The sequence below is a fragment of the Propithecus coquereli genome, unplaced genomic scaffold (assembly GCF_000956105.1).
Source record: "Propithecus coquereli isolate 6110/MARCELLA unplaced genomic scaffold, Pcoq_1.0 Scaffold41, whole genome shotgun sequence".
Taxonomy (NCBI): Eukaryota; Metazoa; Chordata; class Mammalia; order Primates; family Indriidae; genus Propithecus; species Propithecus coquereli.
Genome location: NW_012149841.1, coordinates 2,880,550 through 2,901,231, shown reverse-complemented (window position 1 = coordinate 2,901,231; position 20,682 = coordinate 2,880,550). Strand labels below are relative to the sequence as shown.

The following is a 20,682-nucleotide window of genomic DNA, read 5'->3' as shown; positions in this document are numbered from 1 at the left end:
AGCCACGGGGGCAGCACGACGCCTGGCATGGCAGACAACGGTCAGTGCCGGGACTGGAGGCTCCGCTGAGCTGAAGTCCACAGGCCTTCTGACCGCCCGCCCAGCAGCCTGCCACCTCCTGTTAGCTAGTCCTGGGCAGGGGTGCCTTTGTGAGGAGCTAGCGTGACCAGTCCACTGACACTCCTGTAAGCACAAATCGGACTTTATAGTCTTCCTGGCCCCTTAAAGTGACCCCAGGCAAGTCTCTTCGTTCAGCACTGCAGGATGAGGACATGTCACCTAGCTGACGTGGACAGAGGCTGGACACTGCCTCGCAGGCTGCTGTGGGCTACGTGAGACCCCAAGGGTCAGTCCTGACCACTCCCCACTGGCCCCTCGGTCAGCTTCCCAGCTGCAAGGCCTTGGGGCCCTGTGCAGGGAATGCTTTGAAGCCATCAGAGTTCGCAGGGCACAGAACCCTCCGGAGCCTGACACCGAAAGCTCGAACACTCAAAGAGGCACTGAGAGTTGACTGTGCCTGCTCAGGGCAGCCGTTAAGCCACAGGAAGCTGCCAGCAGCGGGTGCCTGCCATCCGGCCAGGGCCACTAACCAGCCTGCCCTCCTCTTTTCCCCAGGATTCGCCCAGCGGCACAGCTGGCGAGCTAGAGAACTGAGCACGACTCTCCATGTCAGCCTGACAGCAGGCGTCAAATCCACCGCAGAGTGTCGACACAATGCCCAGGTGGCCGCTGGGCAGTAAGACCACCGGGCCCCGGAGAGCGGCTGGGCTTTGCAGCCTTGCCTGCGTCTGGAGTGAGGGCTCAAGCTGCAGGGCAGCCCATTGAGCACTCAGGGTGAGCAGAGTTGCAGACACGGTGCACGGACACAGTCACGGGATGCCAGAGCTCAACCGGTGGGTGCTCTCCAGTGGAGCCCATGACATGGGCCTGGCCAGGACAGGCTCTAGTTCTGGGAATTTCCAGCAGAAACAGCCAGAGTTCATGGCTTCCTGAGAGGAACAATACCCAAAGGAAGGGAACAGCGGGACTCCAGCCACAGACGGCACATCCTGTCCTGGGCTCACGACAGGCTTCCAAATGAACAGAAGTTGCTGTCCCAAATTAAACCTGTTTCCCCTCCATGGCAAACTCTCAGCTGCACGCCCTTGGGCTGAGCAGACCTTCTCAGGATGGCCTGACTGCCTGTCCTCAGGAGCTAGGATGAGAATTCCATCTTGGCTACGAGATCCAAACCCAAGTCACGGGGGAAGGGCTGCGAGGCTGCCCTGGCTCCCTGGGAAGCAGTTTCTAGTTCTCTTGTGGGTGTCAGTTTGCAGAACTGTCTGCATCAGAATCTCTGCGTCCCAGGGCTGAAGCAGCACCTGGGAATCTGACCCCTGGCAGGTGTGAAGGCAGGACAGGCTTGGTTACAGATGTGCAGGGCCCTTGGTGTCAGAGCTGAAACGGCTTTGGGCCAGTCCAAGCCTAGATCAGTCCCCACTGCAGGGAGACAGGAGGCGAGGCCTGGAGAGGGAAGGGATCCTCTTTCCACGCAGATCTTCGCTGAGCAGTTAGTTACTGGCCCAATGACCCCACTGAGCCTGGGTCTTCAGCCCCGCTGCCTCAGCTTACACAGTGGGAAAGAACACTCACAGTCCTCTTTCCCCTTGCCCTACCCCACTCAGCAGCAGCCTGGGTGGCTGGGGCAGATCCTCCACAGGCCTGGGTTGAATCCATCGTTTCAAAGGACAATCCCCTGCACCCCCTGTCCCCCATCGCCTCCCATCAGTCCAGGCACAGAAAAGAACATCACTAACAAATGCCGGAATGAGGCAGGCACACAGGCTTTATTGGATGACGACTGTGGTTGATTGGCCAGTAGATCACAGACCTGCAGTTCAAACGAGCCACAACTAGAGCATCAGTATCTGGGGAAACACAACCTCCACTGAGTGTCCAGAGAACTCCAGGCCACGGGGGAGGCTGGTCCCCAGGGGCTGAGTCCACACCAGGGTGGCAGGCTAGGATCCCAGCCAGAGGACCCGCCCCACGGCCACCCGCCCTACTGCGCCCTCTGCCCTGTTACCCAAAGCTGGCGGATGCAGAGGAGACGGCGGGGAGGGGAAAGAGCCCAAGGGAGACTCGGCCCCTCACCTTGCCACGCATCCTGAGGCCCCCCTCTGCCGTCAGCACAGGGTGCAGGGCCCGGGGCTGGGGGCTGGGAAGCAGGCAGCAGCTATGAAGGCCGGCCAGGGTGGAGGAGGAGGAACTCAGCTCTTTGCCCCAGAACCAACTGTTCCCTCTCATTCTGGCACAGATGGAGGGGAGGGCAGGGGCCTGTCCAGGACTAGGAGCTGGTGGGGGACATGGTAAGATGCAAGACAGAGCAGACAGGTCCTGGCACAGAGCAGGAGCTGGGGGGACTAGATGCTGGCGGTTACAAAAACCCACAGTGTCAACCGGGTCCCCCAGGGTTGGCTCTTGGTGTCCATCGGAAAAGGGTCTGAGGTCCCAGTCCCTCCAATACCTCTACCAGGCAGGATGGGGCCAAGGAACAAAAGTGGTTGATTTCTTTAAAAACCAGCTCTAAAGTGAAGGACATATCCAGACCTCCTGACATTCTTTGCTCCATTAAACATCAGTCATCTGCAGAGAATTCCCTGAGCACTTCATGGTGCCCAGACCTGTGTGCCAGGGGGGCTCTGGGAGTCGGGAGATGTCTAAGGCACTGGCCCTGCCCTGGCACACATGGCTCCTGCTCCCTGGGAAGGTGGCTCTGCTACTGAAAGGCCACAGATCAGGTCTAGACCCTGAGGACAGTGAGGGCCTCAGAGCATAAGCCTGAGAGCATCGTGCCCCCCATGGGGTAGGAGGTGGTACCAGCTGGAAGCCCAGCCCACACCCCAGGCTGAGCTGAGGGGCGCTATGACCCACCTGCTGAGAGCTGCAATGGTGGATGCGGGCTATGTGCCCCGAGGCCCGAGGAGGCAATGGCTGGCAGGGCCTTTCCTGGGAAAGGAAAGGGCAGGGCCTTCCATACCCCAGAGAGGCAGAGCTGGGCCTGACTTCTCTTAGAGCTGGTAACCAGAGGAGGCTCAGGACAGGCTCGTGTCAGAACGCTCCAGACGGACGGGCCCTCCTGCTTGATACCCCTCTTGGGGGAGACCCGCTCAGCACCTGCAGAGACTCTGGGGTGGTCTGTCATGGGCACCCCTCACCCCAGGCCAGCCAGGCCCTCCCTCCTGTGCTGGGGCTGGCAGAGTCAGAGGGCACGAGGATTCCCTGCCCATGTGACACCTCCCTGGGGCCCCTACCCATCCTTGGGGCTGGGCTCCTTGTTGGCAAGGCACCCCACACTCTCTCCCCTCCACATCCACGGAGACTGAGAACACTTGGGCTCTCATTCCTAAGACGACCTCCACTCTTTGCAGCCTGTGCGGGTTCCACTCTGCCCCACAGCCCAGGAGAAAAGGAAAAAATGCAGCTGTGGGTCCCGTGACCCAGGGTTCCACCCTGCCTCCCTTGGGAATGGAGGTCCTGGCCCTGTAGGGCACCGTGCCCCCTCCTGCCCACCCACACCTCCACAGGGGGCCTGCTGGGCCAGGGCCAGCACTCGGTGGGTCAGAAGAGGCTGGGGGCGGCCTGGGCAGGTGTGTCGTGGTCCCGGATGTACTGCAAGATGTCCATCTCATCCATGGCTTGGATCTGCTGCTGTGGCTTCTGCTGCCCAGCCACCGCTTCAGACGGGCCTGCTTTGAGGGGAACAGCTGGTTTCCTGGGTAGCACTGGCTTAGCTGCCACTGGTGGCTTGGGCTTAGGCTGGGGCTTGGGTTTGGGCTCAGCCCCCAGGTTCAGAATCTGGTCCAAGTCCTCTTCAACTCTAGGGAACCAAAGAGAGGAGCCCTGAGCACAGCCCTTCCCCACAAAAGGAGCAAGAGCCCCCAGGCCCCGCCCACCCCGGCCTGCCCACCCATCCTGCCCCAGAGACCCCAAAGTCCAAGGCTCTCCTTCCTTCCAACACAGCACAGCGGGGGGGCAGTGGCCCCTCGCAGCCTCCTGAGAGTCGCTCTTCAGGTGACCCCACTCTAAAGACGCTGCCTTCTTCAGAGCACTTTCCTTCCAACGGCTCTAGAAAGAACTACCAGCCACATGTTCAGAGTTCTCCTCTGGCCCCAGCGCTTCAGACACATTATCTTTTTTCCTCCCTCCCCTCCCGCTTAGACACGTTATCTTATTTCATCCTCAGAACACCCTCTGGGAGGTAAAACTGTGTTTCCACCTAGCAGATGGGGAAGCTGGAATCCCAGGAGGCCAAGTGGCCCCGAGAGGACAGTATGTGGCAGTGACTGAGTGGGAAGGAAGCAGGATGTCGGCCCACGGAGCTGAGCCCTCATCCGAATCAAGTTCAATGAGGGAAGAATAAACTCGGCTCTGAGCCGCGGTGGGGTGGGGGTTGGGGGACCTGCCGCCAGCTCCCATGGAGGAACTCGATTCCTGGAGACCAGAGCGCGGCAGGAGAGTCGCTCAATCCACTTCACACACTCGCCCACACTCAGCACTGTGCTGACCGTCCGTCACGGCCAGGGATTCCCATGTTCATTAACTCGTCTAATAATCTCAAGACACTGTCTAGTGGCAGAGATTAGCTCCATTTCACAGATGTGAAAACTGAGGGAATGGCAAAGGGCCTTGCCTCAGGCCCCACAGCCAGCGAGAGCGTGAACAGGCCTCGGCCCCCGTGTGGCTGGCTCGCCAGGGTGGACTCGCCTTCCTGGGGTACCCAGGTTCCCGCCTAACAGTGGGGTTTCTCCTGTGTCTAATGGGTAATGCCACGGGATCATTCGGCCGTGCCAGGTCAGGCTGGGGGAGGGCAGAGGCACTGAAGGCGGAAGACTGGGTGGCACCTGGCCTCTCCAAGCTTCGGTGTCCTCATCTACAAAATGAAGAGTGACAGCATCACCCGGCCGGGCAGCACGGCACCACAAGCAGGAGTGGCTCCCACTCATCACCTCCAAAACTCCTTCATCAGGCGCCTCAGGCCACTCCACACCCCTGGTCCTCAGTTTCCTCATCTGTAAAGTGGGCTACTCCTGCTCTGCCAACCTCATAGGGATTCTTATGAGGATCAAATAAGAACAAATGGAAAGTCTTTTCCAAACGTAAGGGAACACTGTCTGTGTTGATCTCTGCTGACAGCCACAGGCGCTGAGCAAAACATAGAACGCAGGGAGCAGCCTCCTCGATGCTCCATGCAGGGAACCCCCAGCCCGGCCGCTCAGACAGGAGCCACGTCATTGCAAAGGTCTGCAAAGAGCTTACTGAGGACAAGAGAAGGGAGTGAGCTCATGGGTCAGAGCAGGCTGGGAAGGATCCCTGGGAAACGGGGCTTTTAAGAAGGATGAGCCTGGCAAAACTAGGGAAAGGAAGGAGGGAATTCTGGAGACCGGAGCAACAGAGAGCAAAGGCCGGGGGTGGGAATGAGCACAGACAGCAGGAACCAGGCAGGCTCAGGAGCTGCCCTGGACAGTGTATCCCAACAGCGGGAACAAGAGTGTTGATCCAGCTCAGATATCAGTAGGGCTGGGGAGGGGCAGGTACCACTGGTCAGAACAAACCCTGGCACCCAAGGCCTGGAAGAGGCCTGCGTGGGTGTGGAGGTGCCCAGCACAGCCCCCCAGAGGGGCTGCCTGCCAGGTACCAGCTGAAGAAGGGGCTCGGGATGGCCCTGCCTGCTTCCTGGGTCTACCTGCAATATGGCACTGACCCCAAAGAGCTCAGAGTCTGCTGAGCACAAAAGTGAATGAAAGGTGTCCTTGCCTTCCAGACCCAGAGGGACCAGACCAAGAGAGGCCTTCCTGGAGAGAGCGGCTACCTTGGGGTCGAGGCGATTTCGGGAGGCCTCACCCATGGACAGGCTGCTCCTGGCAACCTCAGCCCAGATGTGCCCCAGCTTCTTCCCAGTGGTAGCCCTTCCTTGACTGCCGTGGGGCAGGTGCTGGCTCCCCCTGCGTCCTCCACTGGAGGCTGAGGGTACCCAGGGAAAGCTCAAAGGGACTGAATTATCCTCAAACAGGGGCCCTTAGGAACATAAAGCAGCAGCGAAAAGCTCACGTCAGATTTCAGGCTTATCCTGCTTGGCAAAGCAGTGACTCTTTGGAACTAATCAGCAGCTGGATTTGCTCCGAGGTGGGAGGTGTGTGTGGGTGGCCAGCCACGGGGAAGGCAGTGCAGCAGCTCTCAGGGTGTAGGTGGCCGCACAGGTACCCCCTTTCCAAGCACCCCCTCTCTCAAACTGGGCTCCCTGAGTCGAGGCTAGGAAGGGGTCTTGCCAGCACAAGGGCCAGCTCCCCCTCTCGTCCAGCCCCAGCTGGTGTGAGGGGAGCGAGCAAGGGGCACAGGAGCTCTGCAGACCCCGCCCCACTGCCCGGCCCCTGCAGAGCACATAACTCAGCTGAAGACCGAAACTGGAGGCCTGGCCTTGGGGTGTGCCCAGCGGAGGGAATGGAGGCTTCTAGACTCCAAACCCTGCTTGGTGTACCACCTCATGCTGCCTCGGGACAGCTGAGGCCAGAGACAGGCTGCGTGGAGGGTGGAAGCATGAATGAATGATGACCACCATTACTACCCGGAAGCCCAGTGACTGCCCAGTCACAGGCAAGACAAACCACAAAACGTGGCTCCTGCTCTCAGGAAGCTAATGCTTTCACAGCAGATGTCTGCCAAAGGGGAGGCATCCGCTTCCCCACCTGTGAAGGGACGACGCAGCACTCACACCCTTTGAGTGGTGACTCCCAAAGTGCTTTGTGGGATGCTTAGCGGCACTACAAAGGAAAGGTCCCAGGGACCAGTGAGAACGAGAAGTGCTGCGCGGTGTCTGCCCGCACCACAGGCCTGCAGAAGGCCCGCCTACCGCGGGCATTCCCTGGCCCATCTGGCCACAGAGTCCCTTTGAAGGAAGCCTGTGACGCCCCACCGTACCACGTTCTGCAGAACGCGGGGTGGGAAGTAATGGATTTAGGACAAACTAGGCCAGAAAGGCCCCAGGAGAGGTGCCCCATGGGACACACGGGCTCCTGCATGTGCTCGGCCTGGGCCTGCCACTCCCCGGGCTGACTCTAGCACTCTGTGGCCCGTGCCTTGGTTTCCCCACTAATGAAATAACAATAACCCTGGTTTCCTCCCAGCCTGCTGGGATGTCAGGAGCGAGGCCATGGGATGCGAGTGAGCAGGTGCCAGGGGCCTCGGGGAGATGTAAACACAAGAAGCTGTCACGGTGACTCAGGCTTGGCGGGCACTCGGAGGGCTGATAGCCCAAGGCTGCTAACGAGGGGTGCAGATGACAGCCTCCAGGGACCGCACGCCTCAGTGCCACACAAACGGTTCCTGGAAAGAGGCAGCTTGGTTTCCCGTGAATCACCAAGCACAGCCCTGTGTCCCGGGGTTGAGGAGGAGATGCAGAAAGGCACAACGCCAAGCTTGTGAGACCGCGGCTGGCGGAACAGAGGCCCAGGGAGAGCCAGGGGCCGGGGTGGGGAGGCAGATCGCACGGCCAAGCGCTCAGAGTCCCCGATGGAGCGGTGACCTTTCCCACGCTCCATGTTCTACAAAATGGAGAAAACAGCACCTACCTGAGGGGGCTGTTGTGAGGATTAAATAGGGCGGCGTGTAAGCAGGCTAGCTAACTGGCACGCAGCAAGCGCTCAGGAAATAGGGGCTGTCACTTGCACACGTTCCACGTGACGGATGGGGCCTCGGGCCCCTCCCTTCTGTAAAGCCCGATGACCGGACCCTGTTGGAGACCGGCCGGCGCCCAGGACACCTGCGCCCTGCTCCCTGGTGGGCTGCGCGTTACCAAGAAGCAGTTTTATTTGTTCCCAAACCCAACTGTGCCAGTTATACCTGCCCTTGTGATTATATAACTTCATCATTCCTTATGTAAACTGTTGAGATGTGAGTGCGAAAAAGAAAAAGGCTGGTTGTGCATGTGAAGTCTCCTTTCTGGAACGGCTGAGCTGCCCTGGGCTGCCGGTCTCCCCCGAACCCCCTCACCGCCTCCTGGCCAGCTCGCGCCCACAGAGCCCTGCCTCTGACAGGCCCGGTTCCCCCACTTCGAGGTCAAGGCTGGGGAATTGCCGCCACATGGAGTGGGCCCCTGGCCCTGTCCCGGCCACTCTCAGAGCCAGGGAAGTGCTGATGTTGACGGGCGGTACCTGAACAGCTCCTCGGAGGTGTCCCTGTGGCCCGAGCTGGATGTGGGCCCTCCACTCTCACGGGGGGCTGGCAGCAGCAGTAAGGAGTCACCCAGGGGGATGGCGCCGCCAAGGTCAGGATCATCAAACAGCTTCAGGGCTGCAGGAAAGGAGGCGGCAGGTGGTCAGAGGAAGTCCTGGCCTGCTCAGCTGCCCAGGGTGCTGGGTGGGGAAGGCCTGGTCCAGCCTCCCGCACGCCCGGGAGAGCATGCAAGGGACGAGCAGAGAACCACAGCAATGGGAGCAGGTAAGGGCAGGAGGAAGGCAAGAGGACAGGAGCTCACTGATGGCCTGGGTCAGGGGTCTGTCACAGCCTCACCCTCCCAGCACCTGGGCCAGTCAGCTGACAGCCTCACCCCAGTTTCAAGTCCTCGAGGGCTTCCCACTGCCTTGAGGAGGTCTCAGCTTCTTGGGCTCGATGCGCCAGGCTCCTGAGGTCCAGGCCAGCTGGATCTCCTAGCTCGCTCCCCGTGCACTTACCGAGTGCTGCCCACCGGACAGGGCCACACTGTGCTGGGACACAGTGGTGAGCAGACACTGCTCTGGCCACAGCCACTGCCCTCGGGGAGCCTGGGTCTCCTCCCCACAGGCTCTCCTGGCTGAACTGTGCAAGGCTGCCCTTTGAGGACACAGACGGTGGCCTCTGTTCCTGGGATGGGTATATTTCTCGAGCCGGCCTGGCAAACTCCAGCTGACCTTCCAGGATCCAAATCAAGTGGAGCCCACGACCCACCCTGGGTCTTCCCAGGAGTCCCCGAGAGCTGACGCTTCTGCTCGGCCCCGCCACAGACTTATACTACTCTGAGGCCCTGCAGACGGGGACTCCTCAGCCTGTCCTTGGGCCTGGCCCTGGGTGGTTGCTCAGCAAGTGCTGGCTGAATTAGTGGTCACGGCAACTTCCCCGAGGGAGGACCTGGGCAGGCGTGAGGGAAGGTCAGAGCCAGGACGGAGGAGAAGTCCCAAGGCTCCTAGGCGTCTTTTTTGCCTCCTCTGCACAGGGCCCTCCAGGGCAGTCTATGCGGGCGACACAAACTCTCATTAGAATCTAAGCTACAGAGCTGCACGCAGCCCAAGGAAGGCCAGCACCCCCTTCACACCCAACGGTGCCTGGAGGGCCCAGGCCCCACATCTGGCCACAGATATGATGAAGGCACTTCTCAAAACAACAAAGAAAGCTGCCCTCTTCTTCTGTGGGATGTTTAGAATAAACATACAGCCAGGGAATGTTCCAGGCCATGGGGACCAAGCATGAGGCTCTATTTCTCCTGCAGAAAACCTCCGTAACCTGAGTCTGTATCACGCCTAAGCAGGACAAGGGGAAGATGTGTGTCCTATTCACACACGGTGGGTCCAAAGCCCACTCGGTGACATAGGCTGGCCGTCAAGAGCACACCAGTAACAGAAGGCTCACACCCTGAGGGCCTACTTACGGTCTGTGGGAGGCGCATCCTGTGCGGGGCCCTGTGGGGAGAGCTTCCTGCCCGGGCCAAATAGCTTCTCGTCAGGGTCCACCTCCTCGTCAAAGATGGTGAGCCGCGGCGAGGGCCTGGGCTTCACGGCCACTTTAGGCTGTTGCTTGGGCTTCTTGGAGCTGAACAATCACAGACAAAATACAAGGCTGAAGACTTCTCAAGAGGGTTCAGGTGGCCTGGGTGACTCACACAGGGCTGGGTCCTGCCAGAGGCCGGCTGGACGCCAAGGGCCAGAGAAGACCAGGCCAGGAGGGGCCTCGGGGAGGCCTGGAGTGGCCCACCACAGCAGTCCACGTGAGCGGACCACCCAAAGTTGTTCCAAAAGCTCTAACAGCCTGACACCAGGCAAAGGGAAGAACAGGTTTCCCTTCCCAGGGAGGAAACCAGGCCGGCGGAGGGAGTTGAGAGGAGCAGCTTTCCCGGTGACCCCGCAATGGAGAGTGAGACTCCTGCCACTGCAGGTGGCTGTGCCCTGTGCCTGGGAAATGACCACTGACAGGAGGAGCAGGTGGTCGCCTGGCCTAGACACTGGCTGCCAGACAACTCCAGCCCCTAAAGCCCACTCAGGCCTCGGGCCTGCTGCGTAGCACAGGCCAGAGAACGTGCTCTTCTCCCCAGGGTGGAGGCGGCCACCTGGGCTTGGCACTCGGGGGCCGGGCTCAGAGAAGCACGCTCCACAGCCACTCGGAAATGGGGGGACGCAGTCGGAGGCCACACACCTCAGGGCTGGGGCCTTGGTGAGTGTCCTTTTGTTTACCTTGAATGGTGTAACCACCACAGGTCTAGCAAATACTTAAGTTCCACGGAGCAGCCCCCTCCTGCAGGAAGCCCCTCTGGGACTCAGAGACCCCCTGGGCTCTGCCACCCCGGATCCTGCCACCCCGCGCTTGCCCACTGGCTGAGGAGGTCCTGCTCTGGGCCAGACCCTGCTGTGGGGAACCGGGAGGGGGCACGAGGGAAGCTTCTGGGGCATGGGAGCGCTTTATTTTTTGGTCCAGGAGGTGGCTACAAAGCAGGCGTGTAAAGAGTCACAGAGCTGAATGCTCATGATCTGTGCACGTCACTGTAAGTGATACCACCAATAAATAAACAAACTGGGTTTTATGTTAACAAGTTGACCCAATCCCTACTGCTGATGCTTACATTAGCCATTTTAAAGTTCCTGCGAATTACAAGAATACGCTCTTTTTACTGGAAACTGGAATTCCATGAGCCTGTCTGCCTGGCGGGCAGTTCCATTGGACTGAGGTCACCATGTGAGTTCACGCTGGCAACACTACATGGCAAAACTGCTCCGAGGGGCTGGCCAGGGCCTACACAAGGCTACAGATTAACCAGTGGCCGATAAAAATAGCAGGGTGGCCCTGGTGCTGGAGGTGCAGGGCCCTCCACGGTGACCATGGAGGAGGTGAGATGGGGAGGAGCTATGACAGCTGGGAAGGCACCCTGCTGGGAGGCCGCAGCTCAGAGCACCCCTCCGGGCTCAGGGCCCAGTCCTGGTGGGAGATCTCTGTCAGGCCCATTTGCAGGATGAGGAAACAGTGGTTCAGAAAAGCTGAGGTTCTCCCAAGGGCACGCAGGTGGGCAGGCAGGCTGGGGCTGGAATGAGGGCAGTCATACTCGTGATCCTATCCTCTTGCTCCCTCCAAGTGTCCCACAAGCGAGAAGGTGATATGGGATGGGGCAGGGATCCCAGGATCCATCCTGTTGTTCTCTAGGGGGAGTGTGGCATGTACCAAAGGTGTGATGATCAGCAGAGACACAGCTGCAGGGACTATGCCAGGAAGGCCCATCTGCTCGGCCCCTGAACTCTCCCTACCCTAGCACAGGCCACCAGGGACACGCCTCTGTTCTGTACGACCTGCGGGCCCTGTCTATGGCGCTGGGGCGAGGCGGAGGGGGCCCAGGCTCCCCATCTTAACTGCAAGTGCTTTCCGGAAACCTTCCGCCTCTGCTCCCTTGGCCTCCCCTCACACCCGGAGGAGTCAGGGCTCTCCTGCTCTTCCTCAGACATCTTCCCCTCACTCTCACTGAACAAGCAGAGCCAGCCTGGCTCTCACGACCCCTTGGAGGTAGGTACCAAACAGGCCATGGTCCCTTGGGGCAGGCCCACAGAGATGGCCGCAGCCGAGACTGCTGAGTCAGAAACCCCCGGGAAGCTGTGTTTGCTCCCCTGTGGAATTCAGGATTGGTCAGGGCTGGGAGCCACTGTTTCGCCCGGTGCCTCCCTTCCCTCGGCCCTTGCTCCGGATCTGGCAGGGACTGCAGCAGTGAAGGGCAGAGAACCGCCCCCTACCCAGCTACAGTTTCCAGGGAGGGCAGGCTGAGGCCACTGTGCAGCCTCTGCCAGCAGCATCACACCACATCCCCACTGCCCTGCGCAGAAACAAGCTCCTGGGACCAAACTCGCATCCCACTCAGCCTACGGGCCCCATGGGATGGAGCTGGGGGGCGAGAGGCTTCCCACTGACCAGAAACCAGAGGAAGCACAGAAAGAGACTCATCTGCAGAACAAGGAAGTGAGAGCACGAATGTCGTGAAGTCCCTGGAGAAGCCACACGGGATTCCAACGATGCCCATCTTCTACCCACATCTGGTCCTGACAGCACAGATCAGCCCTGACTCCCCTTCTATGTGAGTTTTCCTCCCCGACTACATTAATGCCATTGTTTTTCTCCCTAGAGACAGTTTTGATCTTTTGTCATCTTGATCTGAAATAAAGTGGGTCTGCAGTACCTGGTGGCCACTCAGTGAGGCAGGGTCTGCACTCTGTCCCACCCTGCCGGGCCATCCTCTCTGTCTCCCCAGCTCTCCAGACCCACCTCAAGGGGAGACAAGGAACAAGGGGAAACATGGGGCTTTGGCATCTCAGAGCCCCAGAGTCCTGTCCTGATTGGCCATAAAAGCTTAGGCTCTGGGGACGTAGTAGTGTGCCTGGTCCCAAGCAGACGTTCCATAAATATTGGACGAAAGGACAGATGGACGGATGGGTCGGTGGATGGATGGAGGAGAGGAGGGAAAGATGGACAGATGGATGAACAGGTAGACAGGCAGGCAGTCTGTCTAATTCAGACTTATGTTTACCTATCCCCCCGGGGAGGAGGGAAAGGCAGTGAAGACAGATGGGTTTCAGCCCTAGTCTCAGACAGGGCCCTGCACGTGGAAAGCGCCTCCACGCCACCGCTCCTCCTCCAGAGATCTCCCCGTCGACTGCACTGGTCTGTCTGCCAGCGCCTCAGCCTTCTGCGAGCAACCCACCTGCCCATTCCCTCATGAGACCCGGCTATGACCAGTGCGCACTGGGCTCCTCCCACCTGCAAGAGCCTGCGCTGAGGATGGGGGCACCGAGATGAGTAAGACCCGCCACTGTCCTAAGAAGCTCACGGCTAAAGACACGGAAACAGATCATTGCCACCAATGGGCACCAACTGCCCAGGACCCCAGGGCACATGTATTCCACTCCGTCACAGTGGAGCACAGATTTAGGAGCCATCCAGCCCCAGGGCTCAGGGAGGGCTTCCTGGAAGAGGTGCTGTGGAGGTGGGTGGTGACCTCACTGGACTCAGGGCAGAAGAGCATCTCAGGCAAAGGACCTGCGCGTCACTGTGTGAGGCTCCGGGCAGGGGCAGGGGGTGGTGACTTGGGCATAGCTGGAACCCGTAAGCCTCTGAGGGACCCGTCCCGTTTGCAGCATGGGCAGCGCCTTGAGGGGACAGGGTGAGAGCCAGGTCCTCCGTGGAAGCTTTGCTCAGGGGCCACGGAAGAAAGACCAGGGCCTGGGCCAGGGAGCAGTGGCAGCGTGAGGGGGAAGATGGGCCCGGGACAGCTGCAGGCGCAAACCTGCTTATGAAAAGGGATCAGCTTGCGGAAGGGAACTGTCTAGGATGGCCCGGACCTCTGACCTCAGCGACAGGGTCAGCAGTTCCACGTGAGGTGAGTCACTCAGTCACTTCCAGGGCTAACACCTCAGGGATACCCTCTCGGCCCTCCCTCCTTCTCCGCTCCTGCGTCAGCGCCCACCCGTCCTCGCCCACCCGGCTGTCTGAGGGCCCCGGACGGCTCTGCGGTACCTGTCCGCCAGCCCACCCTTTGCACCGACAGGAGACGATGCCCCTCACTGACGTGATGAAGAATGCCCTCTTCTTCCTTTATCAAAAGCAAGGCCAGTAATAATTAGACTCTTGTCACCACAGATGGGGCAATAGGGGTTCAAACAGAGAGGTCGGCACTGAGAGGATCGGTGGCTCCTAGCTTCCCTCTGAGCAGGGGCTCATCTGAACTTGTGCAGGTCCTGAGGCCCTGCGCAGGTTGCACGAGGCAGGTGGGGGTCAGGGGGTGGCGGGTTCCCGGATGGGTGCAGGCGTGTGCAGGCATGTGCGTGTTGTATGCACATGTGTGCAAGAGCAGACACCAGCTTTCCTGCTGTGTGTGCCTGACAGAAGACAGACGCGCAGACCAGGCCGCGTTCTGCAGGCGGGCGTCAGCACATGGGGTGAGAGGCGGCAGCTGCCACGGCTGACAGCTCCAAAGCTCTGACAGGCTGAGATGCGGCCCTGCTCCCCGTGGCTCAGGCAGTTCTGGTGACAGTGATCGACACATGAGAGCATCCACCCCTCTGGCCACCCAGGGGGCCTGTGGCACCATTCCCAGATGTGCCCACCCACATAGCGGACCACCAGTGGGCACCAACTGCCCAGAACCCGAGGGAATGGGCATGGTGGAGGCTTCTCCCAGACACAGCCAGCTCTACCAGGTCTGAACAGAAGACAGCAGATCCTTCCACAGCCAAGGAGCAAGGACAACATGACTGTCACCATCAAAGCCAGGGTGATGCTTAACCAAATGTGGAAATCACCCTCCTTCCCAATGATGCAACTTTCCTGCTTTAAAATAAAGCACTTTTCATATTTTAATCTTAAATCCAGCTATTTGAGTTTTTTAAAGAGAAAATTCTCAGAGTGCCAATAAAGGAACTTCTGAAATGTGTTCCAGGACGGTGTTATCTGTAGCGGCGTTCCCTGGAGAAGTGATCACAAGAGTGAATCGCCAGAGGACAGGCAGTCACCTGGTCCAGGCCAGCCTTGTGGGGGTGGGGGCTTCAGAGAAGGGCTGGAAGGAAGGATGAGCACGGTCTCCACAGCCGAGCTCCAAGGCAGAGATGAGAGCCCTGGGAAGTGCCCGCGTGGGTGGAACTTGGCACACTGAGTGTCCAACCGCTGGGCAGTGGGCACACGGCATGGGTCTGGGGAGGAGTCGGACACCTCCCGCAGGGCCTGGGGAGGTCCTGTCCTTTGCTGAGGCAGGAGCCACAGAGGGAAGCGGGAGAACCTGAATAGCATCTGGGCCAGTCCTTTAACTTCGGGTGTATTTCCTTCTCTGGTAGACGGGAAGGAGGCAAGCGCAGGGAACTGTTCTGGAAGCTGCACAGTGGAGCAGCTGGTGGGTGCAGGACGGTGACAGGGGCCTAGGGTCCCGGGAACTGCTTGACGGTGTCCAGGCTCATTCGTGTTTCCACCCAGACTTCGCCGTGGGCTTTAAAAAGCAAATGGGGCCAGTCTGGGTGGGAGCCGCCATGGACACCTATCATTTGCTGTGGCCCCAGGGTCATTCTCCAGGGGTCTCTCAGGCTACTGAGCCCTGCCCTGAGGGACCAGGACCTCAGTGACAACCCCACTTTGGCTTGGGGTGATGCCGTTTCTCCTCCACGCAGGGGTCAGAGGCCGCGCCTCACCCCTCATGGCACCGGCGCCACCATGGAACCAGGCTGGGGGCTCAGCAGTTCCACAGCAGGCGCCCAGCCCGCTCGCCCGCTCACCCCGACAGCCTGCCCGACGAAGGGACAATGGCCACACCACGTATAAAAGCAGAACTCTGACCCACGACCTGCGGCAACCAGCCCAGGAAGCCAAACCACAACTCCTGTAGCGTCGGCCCAAGGCAGTGGACGCCGGATCAGTAACTGCCAGTTGCCCTAATTCTACTCCATTTGCAAGTCAGTAAGACCAGCCAGAGAAAGCCGAACACGCTCCCCTACCCGATTACAGGACACAGGACACCCCACCTCTCGCTGGCCGCCTCCAGCTCCCCCAGGCCAACGACCGCCAGCCAGCACACACCTGAGCCACCCCTTCGTCCTCTACAAAGCGCCCCACTCCCGCTGCTGTGGTGTCTCTGCCAAGCGCAGGTGCTGGGGGCTGAGTCCTCCCTGGCTGCAGCAAGCGCTGAGCCAACAGCCCCGGCCTGCTCTCCCGTGGGTGCTCTTGGCTGACGCCCACACCCAACGGCACCCCAAATGCTGACATGACCGATGGGAGGCCGGCTCTGCTGAGGAGCATTCCCATCACCCACGTCATCAAACCAGAGAGCAAATGAACGAGGCCGAGAAGGCCGTCCCCAGGCACAGGTGGGGGCACAGTCTGGGGATGAAAGGAAAGTCCGGAGGCAGCAGGAGACCCAGCTCCCGTTTCCACACAGCTCCTGTGTGACCTTGGGCGGGTTCCTCAATTGTAACAACAGAGAGACTGGATTTGACCTCTCGTTTGCACAGTTTAAAGCTCTGCCTGCTAAGAGTATTCTGACCTGCCAGAACTTGCCGCAAGGGTCCTGGTGCAGCAGGCAGGACAACGGCAAATGGGACCTCCCAGGAGTTCATCTCCCAAGGAGTCAGCAACCCTTTCACCCCCTCGAGGGCTCAGACAGGCAAGTCACTTCCTCCCAGGGACAGAGGCTGCCCTGCCCCCAGGAGGGCCGTGCAGGAGAGCCTGGCAGGTGTGCTGGTCTCCTGGCAGGAGGCAAAGCCACCGTGCACACATCAGGTGGTGCTGCTGTCTGCATAACCACCACAGGAAGCAGACAAGCTGCCTTTCACATTCCAGCTGCTGTTTAAAACACACAAAGAGCAAAGTAAATGTGAAATAGTGTTAGCATTTATAAAGGAACTTTCTGGTAGTGCTTCTTCTGGTTTTACCCTTTTAACCACCAGGCCTGGCCTTGGTCCCTACTCTACAAAGGAGGAAACTGAGGCCCCAAGAAGTTGAGCAGTCCACCCAGTGCCCACAGCTGTTAAGGGGGAGAGTGGGGAAGTGAACCTGGGACTGTCCACCTCTAGCCCCACTCTAGGCGTGGCCACATGTCCTGGGGTGTCCAGCCTTCCCACTCGCTGTCAAGCCATGCTCTAAGGGGCTCTGACCTTCTGCAAGGCTGCTCAGGAGGTGGGGCTGAGGCTGGGGACAAAGATCCAGTCCCCACTCCTGTCCCAGCCGGGCTGATTCTGCTTCGTTCTGTTTTATGTATAGCGGTTCTGTAGATTTCTCTGGAGCCAAAGATGTTGCTAGTGAACTTAAAAAGCAGAAACTGCTGTTCTGTCTGCTGTCCCTAGTAGTCTGTCCATTCAGGCTGGGTTTTGTGCAGTGATCGCGATGGGGAATGCAGCTGGTCTAACACACTGTGCTGTTGTGATCACTGGAACAGCTCAGGTGGAGTGTCACCTGTGTGATGTTGCAGGGTGGCTGCGTTGCCCACCTCCTGCATTCCTCATGGCTTTGGGTCCCTGGCCAGGTCAGGGCTAAGTGCCACAAAGGTGCAAGGTAAGGCCCAGCCGCCCTGGCTCACAGCCCCCACACAGCAAATAACTGCCCCCAGGACGGCACACCAGGGAGCTCCCCTTGCAGGCAGCTGGTGGAAGAGGGAAGTCCCAGGCCTGGGCAGGAGGAGGTGGGGAGCAGAGAGCGAGGAAGGGCCTTCCTGCCCATTCCCTCTGTCTGGCCCTGGTGGGCGGCAGACTGTGATGACGGCTGACCTGCTACGCTGGGGGCCTAGTTCCCTTCTGGCATCTCCAGGACTTTGATGGAGTTTGGTTTCTGGGGCTTCTCAAACAGGAGCTTGCCCAAGAGTCACCTCAGGAGCTTGTTAAAACACAGAATCTGGGGTCCCCCAGGTTGAGGGAGCCTGGAATCCACATCTCTCCCGAGCTCCTGGCAGTACAGAGTCCCTAGCTGGTCCCTGCCGTGCTGGTGGCCCCAAGGGGAGCCCTGGGTGCCCAGGCTTGGACAGAAGGAATAACGAGGCACAAGCCCGGGGGCGCCATGCTGATACTCAGCAAGAGGCACCCAAGGGAAGCAGCTCCGAACCCCACTGGCTCCCTCCCTGGCTCACCCTGGGACTGTCTCACTTCTACATCTTGGGTTAGCAAATCTGGGGGCACCTGGCAGTGTGCCAGGGCATTCCAAACCACAGAATCACCCCAGAACAGAGATTTCATCTAAATATAGAGAGTAAGATGTTATTTTTATACTAAAATATACGTGGTGATTTTATGGAAAATGATGCAAAATCCATACAAAAACACTACAGTAAAACACAGCGTTCCAAAGAAACATCCAGCTTCACCACTTGAGGCTGTGGCATGGGGCCCTGGGCGCCGGCTCCCCCTTTGCGGGAACCCAGCCCTGTAGGCAGGTGCGTTCATACAGGAACCAGCCGGCCTGGAGGGAAGCTGAGAGTCCTCAGGGACCCAGGGCCTGCAGGGGGACGCCCTGTGCACAGGGAAAGAGGGCAAGGGAAGAGGTGGGAGAGGGCAGGCACTGTTGGGGGGCAGGGTTTGTGAAAGTAGGGGGGCCCTTCCCAACAGAGGAGGTTTCAGCCCTTAAAGAACCCTTTACTGGGCTGGTACACTGAAGTCCCCAGAGGAAGCTGTGGAGGCCTTGCATGTATCTGGGGGAAAAGAAAAACAGAATTAAAGCTCTGTATGTGTAAAAGTTCCTCAAGTCATTGCCTGAACTAGCCAAAGCCTATGGAAAACACAATGTTCCAAGCAGGGGCCTGGCAACGCCACTTACAGCACGTCGCCCTAAGGGACGAGCAGAGTACAAAGGGACAAGGATATTTACTGATCTGGAAAGACCTATTAAACAGTACGCACAAGCTGAAAAAAAGCAAATTACTGAATGGCACATATAACACACTCCCATTTTGGTAACAGGATGTGAACATTCAAAAGTGAATTTAAAAATTCATGGGGAAAGGACTTTTACCCAAGTTTTCAATTTTTCTATACTAATTGTGTATTATTTGAGTCACAGTGAAAAACATTTCCAGTAGAGTATTTCCAGCAGAAGGCAGAACCATTAGGGTAGAACTTCAATTTTCTCTAAAACACAGACTTAAACACGAAAACCACGTACGACACGGAATGGAGATGCTGACGGAACGCGCGGGGAAAACGCAGAGTGCGCGGCGGGGCTGCACTGTGTCTGCAGTCAGGGCTGCGCCGCGGCTGGTCGGCAAACCCCAGCAGGTGAGGGGCGGGGCGGCCCGGGCTGGGCCGGCCCGTGAGGGCTTTTCTATCTTTAGTGCTCTCTAATGGAGTAAAAGCCCGTCTCCGCCCTAATCAAAACCAGCTTTAAGAGACAAAGAAGAGCCAGGCTAGCCTGGGCTGGGCTTTGTGCTGGCGACTCCCACCCGCCCAGGCCGCCCTGCGGTGGAGCAACAGCGCCCTGCCGCGGTCACGGCAGGGAAGGACCCAGGCCTGTAGCACAGAAACGGTACCTGCTCCAGGGAAGCCCAGAGCCAGGCCCAGACAGGAGCTTGGGCAAGGGGGGTGGGCACGGCTGGGAAACCAAGGCTGCCGTGTCTGCAGAGGAACGGAGGGGAGGGATGCACGCAGGACATGAGTCGCCTGCGAAGAACAGAACACCTCCCACCAAAGGGCAGGTGGTAGCACCATACGAAATTGTCAACAGGCCCCCCTGGGTCCGTGCAAGGCTGAGATGGAAACCCGGCTTTAAGGCACGACTCTGCCACACACCAGGCTCTGGCTAAGTTCCCGTTCAGCTGTCCTTGATTTTGCCATATGTGAAAGGGGTGATCTGAAGGCCCTGCCCGCCTCCCAGACTGCCCAAAGACCGCACTGAAGATGGCAGCAAGCCCGGGCTGTGCCATCTGCAGGCTGCACGACTGTGGACGAGCTACTGGACCCCAGGCTGCAGTTTCCTAACACACAAATGAGGCGCTGCCAGCACAGGCCTCTTAAGAGCTCCATTTCCTGAACTGTGCCCACGATGGATCCTGAAAGCAGTTTGACCTTTGAGTCATGACCTTTTCCAAAATATGAAACAGAAGAGAAAATGTCAGAGTACAATACACTTAGTAAGATCTTGTATGCGTTCCTGGAACTTTTGCTTCAGTTTTACGTGACATATATATACATGTGTACCCTGGGTCATGACATGCAATGTAATTTTTGCTGTGGGTCATAGCAAGTCGTTTTCAGAAACGCTGTCTTAAAAGATAAAATAAGATGATGCAAGCAAATGCTAACTTGGTTCCTGGCATTTAATGAGCTCTCAAAAAATGTTACTTATTATGCCTGCTGGAGGTGATGATACCAACTGTTGTAACATGGGTCCTTAAAAGAAAACCTGAGAGGAGATGGTCTTAAGCCTCTGGGATTGCTCTTAGGTGCTAAGCTTTCCTAGGACTCAGGGCCAGGCCCCTCGGAGGACAGAGCCAGGGGACGCAGCTGGGGGCAGGTGGTCCCAGGCTGGCTGACAACATCATCCCTGACAATCTGCTAATGAAGTAGGAAATTCAAGGCAGCATTTGCCAACCCCAAAGAGCATTTTCCTACCCAAAAAAGGAGCCACTTTGCTAAGCATGTCCTCCAGCCAAAGGCTGGCGCGAACCACCACGGTCCATCTCAGTTTGGCACTACGTGTGGTTTCTCAGAACAACAGAGAGCCCGAGTTCAAACAAAGCCTCGTCCTTACCAAAATAAAGCCCAAGAAGGGCCTTCGGGGCTTGGACAAGGCTGATAAGGAGTGGCTATTCCAGGCTTCTCCTGACATCACCGCCAGCCTTGCTGCCTCTCCCTCAGGGCCGCTGACCCTGCTGTTCTAGGACAAGGCCAGCCATAGGCTACGTAGGAACGGGAGGGGCCTGGCGGGGGGCACTCGATGCACCTAGGTGCTGCAGGTCCCTGCCCC

General features: G+C 58.7%; 1 protein-coding gene across 1 annotated transcript in view; it reads right to left on the bottom strand.

Annotated features, from left to right (window-relative positions):
• Positions 1–1,817: 1,817 nt before the first annotated feature.
• The window catches only part of HS1BP3 (HCLS1 binding protein 3), a 32,519-nt gene continuing 13,654 nt past the window's right edge, over positions 1,818–20,682 (bottom strand). Inside the window, exons 5-7 of the mRNA XM_012653101.1 lie at positions 9,659–9,819; positions 8,190–8,328; positions 1,818–3,859 (exon numbers count right to left, since the gene is read on the bottom strand). Of these exons, the coding sequence (XP_012508555.1) occupies positions 3,601–3,859; positions 8,190–8,328; positions 9,659–9,819 (559 nt within the window). The 3' untranslated portion in view covers positions 1,818–3,600. The remainder of the gene's footprint in view (positions 3,860–8,189; positions 8,329–9,658; positions 9,820–20,682) is intronic.